This window comes from Pelophylax lessonae, assembly GCF_965119305.1.
Source record: "Pelophylax lessonae genome assembly, chromosome: 6".
Classification (NCBI taxonomy): Eukaryota; Metazoa; Chordata; class Amphibia; order Anura; family Ranidae; genus Pelophylax; species Pelophylax lessonae.
The window spans coordinates 23,577,668-23,594,387 of NC_138773.1; the positions used below are offsets into that span (position 1 = coordinate 23,577,668).

The following is a 16,720-nucleotide window of genomic DNA, read 5'->3' on the forward strand; positions in this document are numbered from 1 at the left end:
GTGGATCGTAAGGTGGGTCTGACATCAGCATTCATGATAGACTAAAGAGGGAGAGACTATGTGGTGGTAGCCAATGAGGAGGGAGTTGCAGCAGTCAAGCTGGGAGATAACAATTGAGTAGCTGGGTGGTGTCTTTGGTGAGATGTGTGTATTTTGGAAAATGTTAAGAGTTGAAGGGAACAAGATTTGGACAGATTTGGACAGGGATTTGATGTGGAGATTAAAGGGTAGGTTGGAGTCTTGGATTCTTGGATTACGTCTAGACCTTGGTATAAAAAGGAGGTACGGAGGAAGGAAATATTATGAGCTTTTTAGTTTTTGAAAGATTGAGTTTTAGGTATCCAGACTGATATGTCAGTTAATAAATTACTGATGAGCATGGAGACTGAAGGGGTGAGGTGAAGTATTCCAAGGACAGAGCCTTGGGGGTCACTTGCAGAAAGAACAGGTAGGGAACCAGGAAAGAACAGCATCTTGGAAGCCGGGGGAGTGCAGTTTTTTTTTAGGAGAAATGGGTGGTCAACTATGTCAAAGGCAACTGAAAGGTGTCATAGTAAAAGCAATTTAAGTATTGGCCAATGGCTTTAGCAGCTATCAAGTTGTTAGTGAGTGGTAGCCGGTATCAGAATAAAGAAGAGAAGGGCTGAAGTGGCAAAGGTTTCTGTGGGTAACTGTTTGCTGGTTGAAGGCATAGAGGGCTAAAGGCGGGGTGAACATGAAACCTGGCATGGGAGATGTAAAGGATAGTTGTGCTATTAATCGTGATAGAACAGTTGGAAAAGGGGTATAGAGGAAAGAACTATTATGAGCTTAGTTTTCAAGAGAACAAGTTTTAGAAAGTATTGTGACATCCAGACTGATATGTCAGTATGTAAATTAATGATGAGCATAGAGACTGAAGGGGTGAGGTGAAGTAGTCCAAAGACAGAGCCTGGGGGGGGGGGGGGCTTACAGAAAGAAAACTTAGGAAGAGAACCAGGAAAGAATAGGAGGCCAGGCCAGGGGAGAGGAGGTTTTTTTTTTTTTAGGAGAAGGGGGTGGTCAACTGTGTCAGAGGCAACTGAAAGGGGTAATAGTACATGTATTAAATATTGTCCAATGGTTTTAGCAGCTATCAAGTTGTTAGTGAGTGGAAGAAAAGTGTTGAAGTGGCAAAGGTTTCTGCGGGTAACTGTTTGCTGGTTGGAGGCATTAAAGGCAGGGTGAGCATTAAACCAGTAAGATTATGATTAGAAAGAGGAAAAGGAGTGTTGAAGAGATTGTAAAGAGTGCAGAAGCATGAGAATACAAGGTCAAATGTGCTGCTTTTAGAGTGAGTAGGAGTATGAGTCTATAATATTAGAACAAAAGAAGAAGTCAAGTTGAGAAACTGAGAAGCAGTTAAGGTGTTAGCATTGACAAGAATGTTAAAGTCACTGAGAATGACAGTGGGCATTTCTGAGGAAATTTGGCTCCCATAGCTGAAGGGTGCCGCTCCCATGGCCACCAGTGGGTGTCTCCCAGCAGCCAGCAGATCACAGTAAATAGGTTCCACCTGATGCTGGCCGCTGGAAAGGTATATAACCCCTCCCTTGGCTTTTCATCTGTGTGTCAGTGTTCTGCCTGTTAGCCATATCCCTGATTGCTGATTCTCCTGATCCCTGTCTTATCATGCAGCTTGCATCTAGTACCCTGTATCTTGTTACTACATCTCTGCTCCCCTTATTATTAGTCCCAGTCCTGCTTATGCCTTGTTTATAATCCAACAAATAATTATGCACTCATTGCTGGGGTAATGCTTCACACTATGTTTTGGATACAGGAAAAAGCAAATAATATACAAAAAAAGTGTGCAAAACCTGTAATCATAAAACTCAAAATAAAGAATAAAGAAATCAAACATTAAAATTATATACACGCTGTCAACATAGATAAATATGTATAATGCCACCAATATGTGACAAAATAAAACCATACATCACAAAACAATTGTGTTCCATGGAAATCAGAATAATATTATATTGATAATAAAAATCCATTCCCAAAAGAGACATTCAGGGCTCCACTAAGGGACCAATGCAAAATCTTGAGGGAACAACCTCAACACCCACATGGTCCTCCACTGGCTGTTTGGGAAGTGCAATTCTTTGCAGTAATATTTAGAAGAGAATACAAAGAACCATAGAGTAATATTGCTAAAACCCCCAAATATATTTCATATAAATATATACTTACAAGCATCTTAGGGTAACAGATGTCCCTTGAAGATGTCCCTTGCAGAGGCAAAGCATGTAGGGCAGGGCTAATGGCCTATGACATCAGCACAACCCCCAGTGCACCGTGGCATGGTGCCTTTTGAGCTTTCCGTTACCCTAAGATGTGATTGTGAGTATATTTGTATAATGTGCATTTGTGGTTTTTAGCAATGTTACTCTATGTTCCTTTGTATTCTCTGCTGAATATTACTGCAAAGCATTGCACTTCCCAGACAGCCAGTGGCAGGTCTGTCTCTGCACAGTAAGCAGAGACGGACCTGTCATCCACCTGCTCAGCAGAAATTAATGGAGTGATCCCTGCTGAGTAAGCGGAGTCTGTCCAAACAGATCCACTCCAAGTCAAAGAGGCCTAAGTGAGGTTGTTGGTTTAGTTTTGTTTCACTGTCACATTTATGTTTTACTTTTTCTTTACTTATGGTCTGTTGATGTTGTATTGGTATTGTGTGCATGTATAAACTTTATTTTAATCTTAATCAGTCTAAATCCAGTTTCCTAAGTACAGCTACATTGATCTGGCCATCCCTGCTGCATCTGGATACCTACATTAGGAGAAAGAGGTCAAATGCTCCACCATACTGGGAAGTACCATGTGTTTCCTAATGGTTCAGACAAAACAAGGTGTACTGTATATCAATATGTATGTGGAGTGGAAGTGGGGGTGAGCAACCCATTACTTTGTTCCTGAATCTATTTATGTACCTATTCAAATTTTGTCGTATATCACAGGTGTCCCAATGGAAAAGAAATGAACAAAGACAGACATGTTTGAAGTCCAACCTGGGTGACAGCCATGGCTTCTTCTATAAGCATAGTGCAGTGAGTGAGTTTTCTCATCTTACGTCAGGAAGTGTGTTTTTTGAGGAATCACCAAGTGGAAATAAAGGGAAAAATGTCTGAAAAAGGAAAAGTAATGACGCCACCTCATCCAAGGGCTGGTAAGTTGCAATATACTGTATTACATTTTTGTTTTGAGGTTTACAGGTATGGATCAAGGTCCAGGTACAGATATTTTTTTACATATTTAGCTTGTACCAAGATACCTCTGTACAGTATATACCATACCTGTGGGACTCTTCTAGAAGTTGAAAATCACTGTACTAGACACCAATACTACAGTGATCTTCCCTGCCGTCCGGATCCCATGCCAAAAATCTGCATTCTGGACATAGATGGTCAGCCGCTTAGTACAGGTGCCATTCAGAGCATGCTTTGTGTTTTCTCATTAAAGGCAAAGTGTTCTCTAAATGGAGATAGTGGGGAGGAAATATGGTGATGTCACATCTTGTCCATTCAGGGAAAGCTTTATCTTGGCACTTTTCCACTGCAAGTACCGGCTCGGCTCCACTCGGCCCTGCTTGGCTCGGTTCGGTTTTCCACTGCATGGTACCGCATGGTACGGTGTTGGAACGGTTCAATACGGTTTGGTACGGTTTGCTTTTCCACTATTTACCCACTAGTAGTAAGTGGGTGGGATAGCAACGATTCTCTGACCAATCAGTGGCTAGTAGTGACAAACAGTCAAGGCTGCATGCAAAGGATTGTGGGATATGGTATCGGTACGGCCCTCTTGGAACCACAACCGAGGTGGTACTGTTTATGCGAGCCGTACCTTTCGGTTCCATGCAGTGGAAAAGCGCCGCCGTACCATACCGAACCGTTCCAACATCGTACCATGCGGTACCATGCAGTGGAAAAGCGCAAAAGCGAGCCGAACCGTTCAGTTCCATGCAGGGAAAAAGCGCCGCCGTACCGTACCGAACCGTTCCAACACCATACCATGCGGTACCATGCAGTGGAAAAGCGCAAAAGCGAGCTGAACCGTTCGGTTCCATGCAGTGGAAAAGCACCATATGTGTTGTTTACTAGAGTTATTATTATTATTATTATTATACAGGATTTATACAGCGCCAACAGTTTTTGCAGCACTTTACAACATGAGACAAACATTTACAAACATCCTAATTTTGGCTTGGACTTTCCCTTAAAATCCATAGCAGACCCGAATGGCCTGGTATGGACTGGAGGGGGAGGGGGCCCTGTTCCATTTTTCTATTGCTTGGCAATTGCCGGCATTATTTATTTTTTTATAACAGCATTCTTTATCTCTACATTCATCTGTTAGTGGGGAAGCCTGCTAACAGATGATGACTCATGGTTGCTAAAGACGGGGGCGGACGGCTTCCTGGCCCACTGCTTAACAACCAGTTATTTTTTTTTTTTTTACACAGAATTTGAATCGGTCAATTTTTTTTCGACCAATCCAAATTCTAATCATTCTGAAAAGTTGAAATTCCATAGAAAATTAATAAATTAAATTCATTTTAACCAAAATTAAACTAAATTTAACGAAAACGAAACTAATTCCGAAACCAAACTAAACAAATTCCATAATGAAACAAAATTAGTAACATAACGGATCTATCCGAAACTAAACAGAACACATTTTTTTTTCGTTTTACACATATCTAGCTTATATGCACAACTTCACAGCTCTAGCCAGAGCCACAGTCCTTTACAAAGTTTAGATCACCCAGCAGGTCGCAGTCCACAAGTGGAGCCTTTCCTGATGTCTCTCAGCAAACAGCTCCACCGACACTTTCAGACCACCTGACTAATAAGCAGGTATGAAGGGAAAGTACCGAGCCGGCCCTCTTCAATGAACCCTCTCCTAACTCTGCCCCAGGCTGACTCTCTACAATATATATTCTTTTTTCTTAGTCTAATAAAGTAACTCAATTATAATTTATTTTTCAGTAGGCGCAAACAGACGATTGCAGACCAACTCAACATCATTTAGGATGGATAAAACTACAGGTATGTGTATGTTTCTTTTTGTCTTTTTTTCTGTGGAAATGTAAACAATGAATACACAATATATAATCCATTTTTTTTATTATACCTTATATATCTTGAAGATCTAAAAGGTATTATTAAAAAAAAAAAAAATGCAGGTCATTAAAGGGTGGGCGAAAGAGCACCCCCCCTCAACCATACCAGTCCACATGTCCTCAACATGGGGGGCTGGTTGCTTTTGGGCAGGTGGGGGCTCTGTGCCTTCCACCCCAAAGCACCTTGTCCCCATGTTGATGGGGACAAGGTCCTCTTCCCGACAACCCTGGGCTGTGTTTGTTGGGTTTTGTGGGAGGGAGGCTTATCGGAATCTAATCTGGAAGCATTAACAGAGTGGAAAGCCATGGGTAGTGATGGGCAAATCTGCCTGGGTTCAATTCAGTGAGGGTTCAGCAAACTTGGTTTAAAATTCAGTGAGCCTGACTTTGTTAACTATTTTCATCACAGCCCCAATGCATAGGATAAATACCTTGTTGTTGTAGTGTTTGCTGACAATAAGTACTATATGCACCTCTTTTTTCAGTGGGTTGTAACAAGACTTGCCACATCACTACACTGCCATGGTGCATAGAACTGTATTGAAATGTGTCTCCAAACATTTCAATAACGCTTTGTGAAAATAGGTAAAGAGTACAATGTGCCAGGATTATTGGCCATGTGTTGGGCACGGCTCACTAGTGCGGACAGGCTCTGAACAAAGCAAGAAACACTTTTAAAATACAGCGCCGGAAACAAGGGGCTATTAATGTGGCTTTGGGGGCAAAATGAAAATACTTCCAATCCTGTAACCACTTTACCTCCAGAATTTTTACCCTCCTTTCATGGCCGGGCCATTTTTTGAGATACGGCAATGCAATACTTTACCTGACAATTGTGCAGTCATGCGACACTGTACCTGAATACAATGTATGTCCTTTTTTTCTCATAATTTAGAGCTTTCTATTGGAGGTATTTGATCACCTCTGCGGTTTTTATTTTTTTGAGCAATAAACAAAAAAAAAAAAACACAACAATATATTTACTTTCTGCTATAAAACACATCCAATAAAAAAAAATGAAAAACATAAAATTTCTTCATCAGTTTTGGCCAATATGTATTCTGCTACATATTTTTTGTTGAAAAAAAAAAAAAAAAAAAATCTCAATAAGCATATATTGACTGGTTTGTGCAAAAGTTATAGTGCCTACAAACCAAGGGATGTTCTTATTTATTTATTTATTTATTTTTACTAGTAATGTTGAAGATTAGTGACTTATAGCAAGACTGCGATATTGCGGCAAACAAATCTGACACCTGACACTTTTTAGGGACCAGTGACACTAACACATAGTTCCATAGTTACATAGTTAGTGAGGTTGAAAAAAGACACCAGTCCATCCAGTTCAACCTATGATGAGTGTGTGTGTGTTTATGTCAATAGTACCTCGAACACCCCTGTATGTTGTGGTCCTTATGGTGCCATCTAATAGTTTTTTGAAACTATCGATGCTCCTCGCTGATACCACTGCTTGTGGAAGAGTCTTCCACATCCTTACTGCTCTGACGGTATAGAACCCCTTACGCAGTTTAAGGTTACACCGCTTCTCTTCTAATTTTAGCGAATGGCCGTGAGTCCTTTTATATTCCCTTTCACTGAAAAGTTTGTTCCTGATGCTAAGGTCGCCAGTACGGTATTTGTACATTGATATCATATCCCCTCTCAAGCGTCTCTTCTCCAGAGAGAATACGTTCAATGCTTGTAGTCTTTCCTCATAGCCTTTATTACCTTTATTAGCTTTGTTGCCCTTCTTCGGACTCTCTCCAGTTCCAGCACATCCTTCCTGAGGACCGGCGCCCAGAACTGGACAGAATACTCCAGATGTGGCCGGACCAGAGTCTTGTAGAGTGGGAGAATTATTGTTTTATCTCTGGAGTGAATCCCCTTTTTAAGACATGCCAGTATTCTGTTGATCAGTGATCAGTAATAAATAAATATGCACTGTCACTGTACTAATGACACTGGCTGGGAAGGGGTTAACATCAGGGGCAGTCATAGGGTTAACTTTGTTCCTAGCCAGTGCTTGTGTACTTTGGGGGAGTTGCTTTTACTAAGGGAAGGCATAGATCCTTCTCTGCAGGAAAACAGGATCAATGCCTTCTCTACTGGCAGAATGGTGATCTGCCTTGTCTACAGAGGCAGATGACTGTTCTGCCTGTGTTCTGTATAAGTGACAGGTGCCAGTGAACATTAAGTCCGCTGTACTCACCGCTTGGGTCCTGCTGTGTGTGATCACAGCAGGAGCAGGTCCCCGGTAACACACGTGTGTGCCCCAGACCCAGGAGTGTTAGATCACGTACTAAGTAAGTGATCTGCCACAGAGCAGCCGCCCTGCCACAGTTTATCTATAGTGGGCGGTCCGCAAGTGGTTAAATACATGATTGAAAGATACCTGTAAGCTGTATGAAGTGCTATGGGATAGTACAATTTTCCCAGACAGCAACACTGTTTTCTGGCATCACGTATTTAGCAATTTGTGTAAAGAAATTCACATTCACATTCAGTTTGGCTTACATACAGCAGCATGTCAATATAATTCATTTCAATGTAAAACATGCTTTTTTTAGGTAGTTTTGGCCATGATACCTGGTTTTTCATCAAGTGCTAATAGGGCTGAACTGACCAGAAAGAAGTAGCAGCCACATAAAATCTGAAAGGTTCCCTCTTAAAAAAATGAATAAAGCTAAAGCCATCAACTTATTACAAACTGGCCAGTGGCCCAACAGTTTAATAGTATAGTTTGTGAACTTCTTTTTTTGAAGTACCACATTATGGGTTTCATAGAATATCAATACAGAGTTCATAAAAACTCTTGAAAGCCACAGCCCAACAGTCCCTACATACCTTTCCATCCCTGTATTTACAGTTTTTCCCAAAATAATCAAACTATAGACTGTAGGTTTGTATTTGATAGAAATTGGCTTATGTCAGGACGGCATGTCAGCATCTAAATATGCAGCAAATAGAGAGACAATATAGGTTTTGTTACAAAAAAAAAAAAAAAAAATAGTGCCTTATCTGAGAGACAATAGCCACAAATACTTTATAGTGGCTGAGCAGTATGTAAGCAGCTTGGTTAGTTCATTATATAAAAGGGAGATGAGGCAGCTTTTATAAAACTTGTAGTAAACTGCATTACCTGAGAAGCAATATCCAAAATATTTTATAGTGCCTTGACAGTATGTAAGCAGCTTGGTTAAAGGGCAAGATAAGGGGGAAACAAGGCATGTTTTATCTTAATATAAATATCGGAGCATATTATCTGGGAAAAAAAATATTCACAAATATTTTATGGTGGACATAAAGTACTGTATGTAAGAAACTTGGTTAGACTGCAAAGTACAAAAGTAGTAGAGATGCTGCAGTTGTTATTATTATTATTATATAATATTTATATAGCGCCTACAGTTTATGCAGCGCTTTACAACTTGAGGGTAGACAGTACAAATACAATACACTTTAATACAGTAGGAATCAGAGGGCCCTGCTCGTTAGAGCTTACAATCTAAGAGGGACAGTCAAGAGATATAAGAGGTAATAACTGTGGGGGATGGGCTGATGGAGAAAATAAAAGTACAGTTGTTAGGTGGTTGCCAGATAGGTTTCTCTGAAGAGATGTGTTTTCAGGGATCGTCTGAAAGTAGACAAAGTAGGAGATAGTCGGACAGATGGGGGTAGAGCATTCCAGAGGATGGGAGAAGCTCAGGAGAAGTCCTAGAGGCGAGCATGGGAAGTGGTTACAAGGGAGCTAGAGAGCAGGAGGTCCTGGGAGGAACGAAGAGAACGAGTTGTTTGGTATTTTGAGAACAGATTAGTGATGTAGCTGGGCGCCAAGTTATGGATGGCTTTGTAAGTTATGGTTAGTAACTTGAATTTAATTTGTTGGTTGAGTGGCAGCCAATGGAGGGATTGGCAAAGAGGGGTAGCAGACACAGAGCGGTTTGCAAGGTGGATGAGCCTGGCAGCAGCGTTCATGATGGACTGAAGGGGGGATCGTCTTTTTAAACGTAAGCCAATGAGAATGGAGTTGCAGTAATTGAGACGAGAGATGGCCAGGGAGTGTATTAGAAGCTTTGTGGCATCATTGGTTAGGAAGGGACGTATCTTGGAGATGTTGCGGAGGTTGAGGCGGCAAGTTTTGGACAGTGACTGGATGTGTGGCTGAAAGCATAGTTCAGAGTCCAGGATTATACCTAGGACCTTGGCATGGGTGGGCGGGTTGATAGTTTTGCCGTTAATGTTGACAGGGGGAGGAAATATCACGAGCTCGGTTTTGGATAGGTTGATTTTGAGGAAGTGATGTGACATCCAGGCTGATATGTCTGTTAGTAAGCTGGTGATGCGTGAGGAGACTGAAGGAGTGAGCTGAGGGGTGGAGAGATAGATTTGGGTGTCATCAGCGTAGAGATCATATTGAAAGCTATGGGAGGCACTCAGTTGACCCAGGGAGGAGGTGTAGATTGAGAAAAGGAGTGGTCCAAGGACAGAACCTTTGGGGACCCCTGACAGAGAAAGGAAGAAGAGAGGAGGTAGTAGAGTTGTAAGTAGCACTGAAGGTGCATTGGGATAGGTAGGATGAGAACCAGTGAAGAGTACGGTCACGTAGGCCAAAGGAGTGGAGTTTTTTGAGGAGGAGGGGGTGGTCTACTGTGTCAAAGGCAGCAGAGAGGTCCAGGAGGAGTAGTACAGAATAGTGTCCATTGGTGTTAGCTGTTAGTAGGTCGTTTGTGAGTTTAAGGAGAGCAATTTCAGAGGAATATTGAGGGCGAAATCCGGACTGAAGGGGATCAAGTAGATTGTTCTTAGTCAGATGGTCACTCAGTTGGTTGTAGACCAATCGTTCAAGGAGTTTGGAGGAGAAGGGGAGTAAGGAGATGGGGCGTAGATTGTGAAGTATGGTGGGGTCCAGTGAGGGCTTTTTAAGGATGGGAATGACTAGCGCGTGTTTTAGAGAATTAGGGAAGATGCCAGAAAAGAGGGAGAGGTTGAAGATGTGAGGTAGAGAGTGCAGAATAGAGTCAGAGGGTAAGCATAGCATGTGGAAGGGAGCAGGATCCAGGGGGCAGGTGGTTAGATGGGTGTTAGATATAAGTACAGCAACCTCGTTAATACTAGTAGGGTGGAACGAGGGAAGTAATGATTGTACCTGTTGATATGGGTTGGTAGGTGGGGGAGGTTTCTGCACATTGGAGATCTCCTCGCGAATTGTATCTATCTTAATTTTGAAGTGATTGGCGATCTCCTGGGCAGTGAGCGAGTTAGAAGGTGGAGTTGGTGGAGGACAGAGTAGAGAGTTAAAGGTAGAGAAGAGATGACAGGGACTAGAAGAGAATGTTTGGATGAGCTTGGTAAAATAGGTTTGCTTGGCAGTGAGGAGGCAGTAATAATATTTTAGAAGGGCAGATTTATATTTGCTGAAGTCTTCCAGGGACTTAGTCTTACGCCACAGGCGCTCAAGAGCGTGGCTATGTTTTCTGAGACTTCGGGTGTCGTCTGTTTGCCAGGGTTGTAGTGGTCGGGGCCAAATTCTGTGTGTAGTGAGGGGAGCGAGCTTGTCTAGGGAGGATGACAGTGAGCTGTTGTAGATGGAAGTGGCTAGGTTGGGGCATGACAAGTGTGATATTTTGTCATATAGATGGTCAGTAGCAGAGTAGAGGATAGAAGGGTTGAGGTGGCGAAGGTTTCTACGGGTAACTGTTAGGCGGTTGGAGGGAGAGGAGGTGGAAGACAGGGAGAGTGCAAAACCAATAAGGTGGTGATCAGAGAGTGGGAGAGGTTTGTTGGAGAGGTTGCAGGGAGTGCATAGATAGGAGAAGACATGGTCAAGGGTGTTGCCCGTGGAGTGTGTAGGAGACTGTATCCATTGCTTCAAAAGTACAAAAGTGGTAGAGATGCTGCAGTTGTTATCCTGAAATACAAATGAAAATGCTTTGGAGAGACAATAGCCACAAATCTTTTATAGTGGCTGTAAAGTATGTGAGCACCTTGGGTATACAGCAACATAATTAAGAAGATTCAGGTTTTATTTTGAAATAAGCATTAGTATGTGTTCTCTGAAGTAATAATAGCCACAAAATTTTGTGCAGTGGCTGGACAGTATATGAGCACCTAAGTTAGGCCACAAAAAAAGACAAAAAGTGTTTTATCTTGAAACTGAAGTGTATTACCTAAGAGAAAAAAAGAAACAAATTTTGCACAGTGGCTGTATAGTAATTTGGCAGTATGGATATGGCTTCTGGCTTCTGGCGTGAAGGGGATGGTTTATCCAATTCCCCTCATTACTGGCCATTCTAAGCTTTCATAGCCAAGTATGATTTAAGAAATGCCATGGTTATTCTTCACAACAATTTAAGCTAAGTAGATATGCCATGAATCCATGGTCTGAACCTTATCCCTGGTCCTCATTTAAAACATGGTGAAGGTAAATCAAATTTACTTAAAAGATGACTTGTTGATACTTTATTTTCATTATTTCTGTTTACAGAGAAAGAAGCTTTTATGAGTCTCCTTGTACAGTTGAAGATGGAGAAGTATATTTCTAATAAGCTGACTTTGGGGGATATTCTAGAAATCTCTGCAGAGAACAGTCAAGGAAATAAACCCCAGAAGATAGAAGATGTACCGTGGTATACTCTAAGGAAGATCATGGCTCTGGACAGTACTGCACGGAACACTCTATTTGACACAGATGAGGGAGAAGAAAAATATTCTGTTGAAACTATGCTTGAAGATCTACAAAATGCTTATTTCCCCCACCCCCTTGATGTCCTCTGTGTTCTTCTACATTGTTCAGACAGTTTTCTACAACAGGAGATTGTCAGCAAAATGGCCATGTGTCAGTTCGCTGTCCCTCTGCTGCTCCCTGCTGGTGACGGGTCACATTGTACCTTCATGCTGTGGGCAATGAGAGACATTGTGAAAAAATGGAGACCTCAGTCACTAGCTGACAGTAAAGGGTCCAGAGAGGAAAATGTGGTGAATATTTCCATGCCAGTTATTTCCTTTGTAAGATTGGGGAAAAACAAGCTGTCCAAATCTAAAATCTTGAATCAAGTTCTTAATCCAGCCCAACAGCTTCACAACTTCTTCATCCATGATGATATGGAAGGAGGAAACCTTGAGAGGAAAATATCTGAAGGACTTGTGGAAATGTCCTGGTATTTTCCCTCTGGGAAATATGATACTTTTCCAGAACCCTTTGCAGTGACCAACCTACGTGGAGACATAGAGTCCAACTGGGACCAGTTTAAATTTCTGAGTAAAATTTCATTAGCTGTGTTTATATTTATGGAGACAATCAATGAGCGGGAATGCCAGCTGTTATCAAAATGCATTCAAAATGATACCACATTTTACTTTGTTGTTACTCCTAGTCCAGGCAAAGATATAGAGAAAGAGACATCAAGTATTCTTCAGCGTCTATTATCAGAATTAGGAAGTGAGAAAGAAAACGTTATCCGAAAAGGCAGAAAAATGAATGACGCACTTTTCATTAAAGCTTTGCAAGCACAACTTCAAAGTGTTTTAAAGAGATGCTGCAAAAATGTAATATTAGGAGATGCTTCCATTGATGATCCCAATTTTGTGGTTGATGAAAATACAAATGAATGCCAGAGGGCAAGAGACCTTGCCAATGAAATCACTAGAGGAATTAATAATGTAGCACAGTATAAAAAGCAAACCCTGAAATTACAAGGAGATCTCTGGAAACAGTTGTCCAAAATAGAAAAAGAACTTTGCAGAATGAAAAATCAAGGAGACGAAAATGCAGAAAAATATCAGTCTGCTCTCCTTAAGAAATGCAATAACCTGTATTCAGAGCAATATAAACATCAAACTCCAAATGGTATACAGATATTTATGGATGCTCTTACTGACTTGTCTGACAAAGAAAGACAATATTTTCTAAAATGGATGAAATTTAAGCTTGATGCAATTGCAAGAAACAATCTGACTAAACTTCAAAGTATATATAAGGAGAAATGTACCAACACTGCACATAGAAAAGAACTTCAGGACTTGGATCATAAACTTTCAGATAGCTCTTTAGGGATAGAACACTTTTTACGTGAACTGGGTCAGTTCTATGAAGCTGAAAGTTCTATGACAAAACAAAAACAAATTGATATACACACAAAAAAGTTTGCTAAACTTCCAGGAATAGCTGCCGATCTTTTGTTGGATGGGTTTCCATTGGAGCTTATTGATGGGGATGCCTCCAACATACCCTTGCAATGGATAACAGATGTCTTGACTGAGCTGGACATCAGAACAAAAGGACAATGCAGATTGAGAGTGATAACAGTGCTGGGAGTGCAGAGTACAGGGAAATCCACCCTTCTAAACACCATGTTTGGTCTGCAGTTCCCGGTGGCCAGTGGAAGATGCACACGAGGGGCCTTCATGACTCTTCTAAATGTGAAAAAGGAATTTCAGGAAAAGCTGGGCTGTCACTTCATTCTGGTGATTGACACTGAGGGACTTAAAGCTCCTGAGTTAGACTCTTTGGAGGGCAGCTATGAACATGACAATGAGCTGGCCACACTAGTGGTTGGGCTGAGTGATATCACCATAGTCAATATGGCCATGGAAAACACGACAGAAATGAAGGAGATTTTACAAATCGTAGTCCATGCTTTTCTTAGAATGACAGAAATTGGGAAGAGGCCCAACTGCCAGTTTGTACACCAGAATGTCAGCGATGTATCTGCTCCTGATAAGAACATGAGAGACAGGAAGAAACTTCTGGAACAGCTGAATGAAATGACAAGAGTTGCTGCCAAAATGGAGGGAAAAAATAATATTTCAGCTTTCACTGATGTGATGAAATATGATCTTCAGAAGGACAATTGGTACATTCCCGGGTTGTGGCAGGGAGACCCACCAATGGCTCCAGTAAATCGTGGCTACAGCTCAAATCTGCTTCAGATAAAAATGTATTTGCTTACGATTATGGAAAGTGAGAAATCTGATAACAAAGCATCCAGCATCTCTGACTTTATTACTTGGATAGAAAGTTTATGGCGATCTGTGAAACATGAGAAATTCATCTTCAGTTTCAGAAACAGCCTGGTGGCCAAAGCCTACAATTGTTTGTCTAGACAGTATTCCTTGTGGAAATGGGATTTCTGTAAAAGAATTCACAACTGGGTGATCAGCACAGAAAATGACATTAGAAATCAATCTGGAGAAACATATGAAATCACTAAACATGAGCTGCAGAATATTCTTCTGGAGGAAGAAAACAAGATGACTGAATCACTAGAAAAATATTTTGAAAAGTCAGAAAATGCTAATCTTATAGAACGACACAAAGAAGAATTCAAATTAAGTATACAGAGCCTGAGAAAAGAACTTGAAAGAAATGCTCTTAGTAAGTACCATGAGGCTGTTTCTATCCAGAAAGGGAAAACACAAATCCAGAACATCCAGAAGAAATCCCAGACATCAATTGAAGATAGAATAACACATCTTTTGCACAGACATAGACAGAATAATCATGAAGTAGGTAAACAAGAAATTCAACAAGAATTTGAGTTGATGTGGAAGAAGACGTTAGCAGAGCTGCAGTTTGAAGAACTTAGGAGATGTAATGTGGATCATTCCCTTCTTCACTATCTCAGAAATGACATGCAGAATAGAGGACCTCAAATAAATGAAGCATTAATTAGGGTTAATGATTTACATCAATATGCAAAGCAAGATATCAAGTTTTGTAGAGAAGATAGAAGGTACTTTGACCACTCGTATAGTGCAATTTTTAACAACCTAATATTTAGGCAAGACTGCAAAAAGAAGATTACCAATCTGGTTGATTCAATAATTCAGACCAGTGAAGAGTATATAAAAGAGAAGATGTCTTCCAGTGATGATTACAATGAAATATACGCTATGGAACTGCTACACAAGATCAATAATATACTAGCTCATATAGATGCGAGAAAGCTTAACTTCACAGCACAGTTTGAACTGGATATCAAACTTCTCGTTTTTGGGAAAGCCTCACAAGCCTTCCAGAAGTTACATGACAAATTTATAATTACGAATGACCCCAAACTTTGCCTGGAAAAGCTAAAGCCCCAATACCTGTCCATGTTTCTCAGTATTTTCCACAAAAAAGATGAATACCGAAACAGAGCTAAACAGTTTTGTGAGCTGTGCTTGAAACCGGCAATAATGGATTACATTTTCAAACATCTTGGACAAAAAATAGTGGATGAGATTTTATCTGGTTCTGAAAATTTCTCATTTAGCAGCCGAAGTTTTTTTCAGTGTACAATTTTGGAGGGGCTTCTAGAAGACATGTCATTCCGAAAGTATGTTGAATACATCGGTTCTTATGACAATTTTTTAAAGAAATGGATTTTAAGTTACATCACAAAAAAAATTGACAAGGCGCCAGTTTTAGAAACCTTGTTGGGGCAAATTCTGTCATCCATTGACAACAAAATAAAAAACGCTCTTAAAAGTGCAAGTTGTCTCAAAAGAGATTCTGTGTCAAGATTTCTGGAGCAGTTCTGTGAATTGTTAAAAACAGAATTGGTGATTCCAGAGAAAGAGATGAAAGTCATCGCATTTCACAACTCGGGGAGCGTTATGCAGTTCTCATTAGAAATCCAGCATTTCCTCACAGAGACGCAACAACAAATCCAATCAGAACTACGATCTATAGACATACAGTCTGTACTTTCCAGGGTGACAGTGAAGCCTCAGGATGAATTATACAGGAAGGTGGTTGGATGTGGCAAGCAGTGTCCATTCTGTAGAGTCCCCTGTGAGGCTGGAGAGGTTGATCATAAGACTCATTCAGCATCTATTCACAGACCACAGGGATTGGCAGGTTACTATGATGAGGAAAGTAAGAAGCTGGAAATTGATATTTGTACTAATGTTGTGGTATCTAACACAGTTTTTGCAAGTTTAGAAACTGAATGGAAATGGCATCCCTATAAAGAGTATCGTACTTATTATCCAGATTGGGCAATTCATCCAGACTTCAGCATTGAGTCCTCGGATTACTGGAAGTTCATCTTTGTAAAGTTTAGTCAAGAATTTTCAGAATTATTTGGAACATTACCAACTGATCTGCCAGATATTTGGAAGCAAATCACCAGAGAGCAAGCACTTCAAAGCTTGAAAACAGTCTTTAATATGAATCGACAGTCATATAGTGATCCATAGTAAAGAGATCATTAGGAACTCCTTTACATGATGTATTCATGAGTTTTTATTCAAGGATGTATGACCCTTTCACCATATTCTATTGAAGTTGTGCAGTTGAGCAGCTTCCCACCATTTAGTGAGGTCTGTTGCTTGAACAGTATACCAATCCAATCAAAATGCTATTTTGACTTTGGATTAATACGCAAGTATTTATAGAACAGGTAAATGGTTTATTGTATGCTGAAGTGGTTGGTCTTATATGCAGATTTGGCCGATACTCCAAGTGTAAGAAGATCTGCTTTACGGTCATTATTTCTGTAAGCTTTCAGCTCTGTCACATATTTGAATGACAATTGAACGGTCATGCAACACTGTACCCAAACTAATTTTTTTAAATTTTGTTCACACAACTAC

The 16,720-nt window shown here is 40.7% G+C and overlaps 1 protein-coding gene across 1 annotated transcript; it reads left to right on the top strand.

Moving 5' to 3' along the window:
• Positions 1-11,665: 11,665 nt before the first annotated feature.
• Positions 11,666-16,324, top strand: LOC309558495 (up-regulator of cell proliferation-like; the record flags this gene model as incomplete). The annotated part of the gene is made up of 1 exon (XM_082261577.1): positions 11,666-16,324. The coding sequence occupies one exon, from the start codon at positions 11,666-11,668 to the stop codon at positions 16,322-16,324; it is 4,659 nt and encodes a 1,552-aa protein (XP_082117703.1).
• Positions 16,325-16,720: the final 396 nt, after the last annotated feature.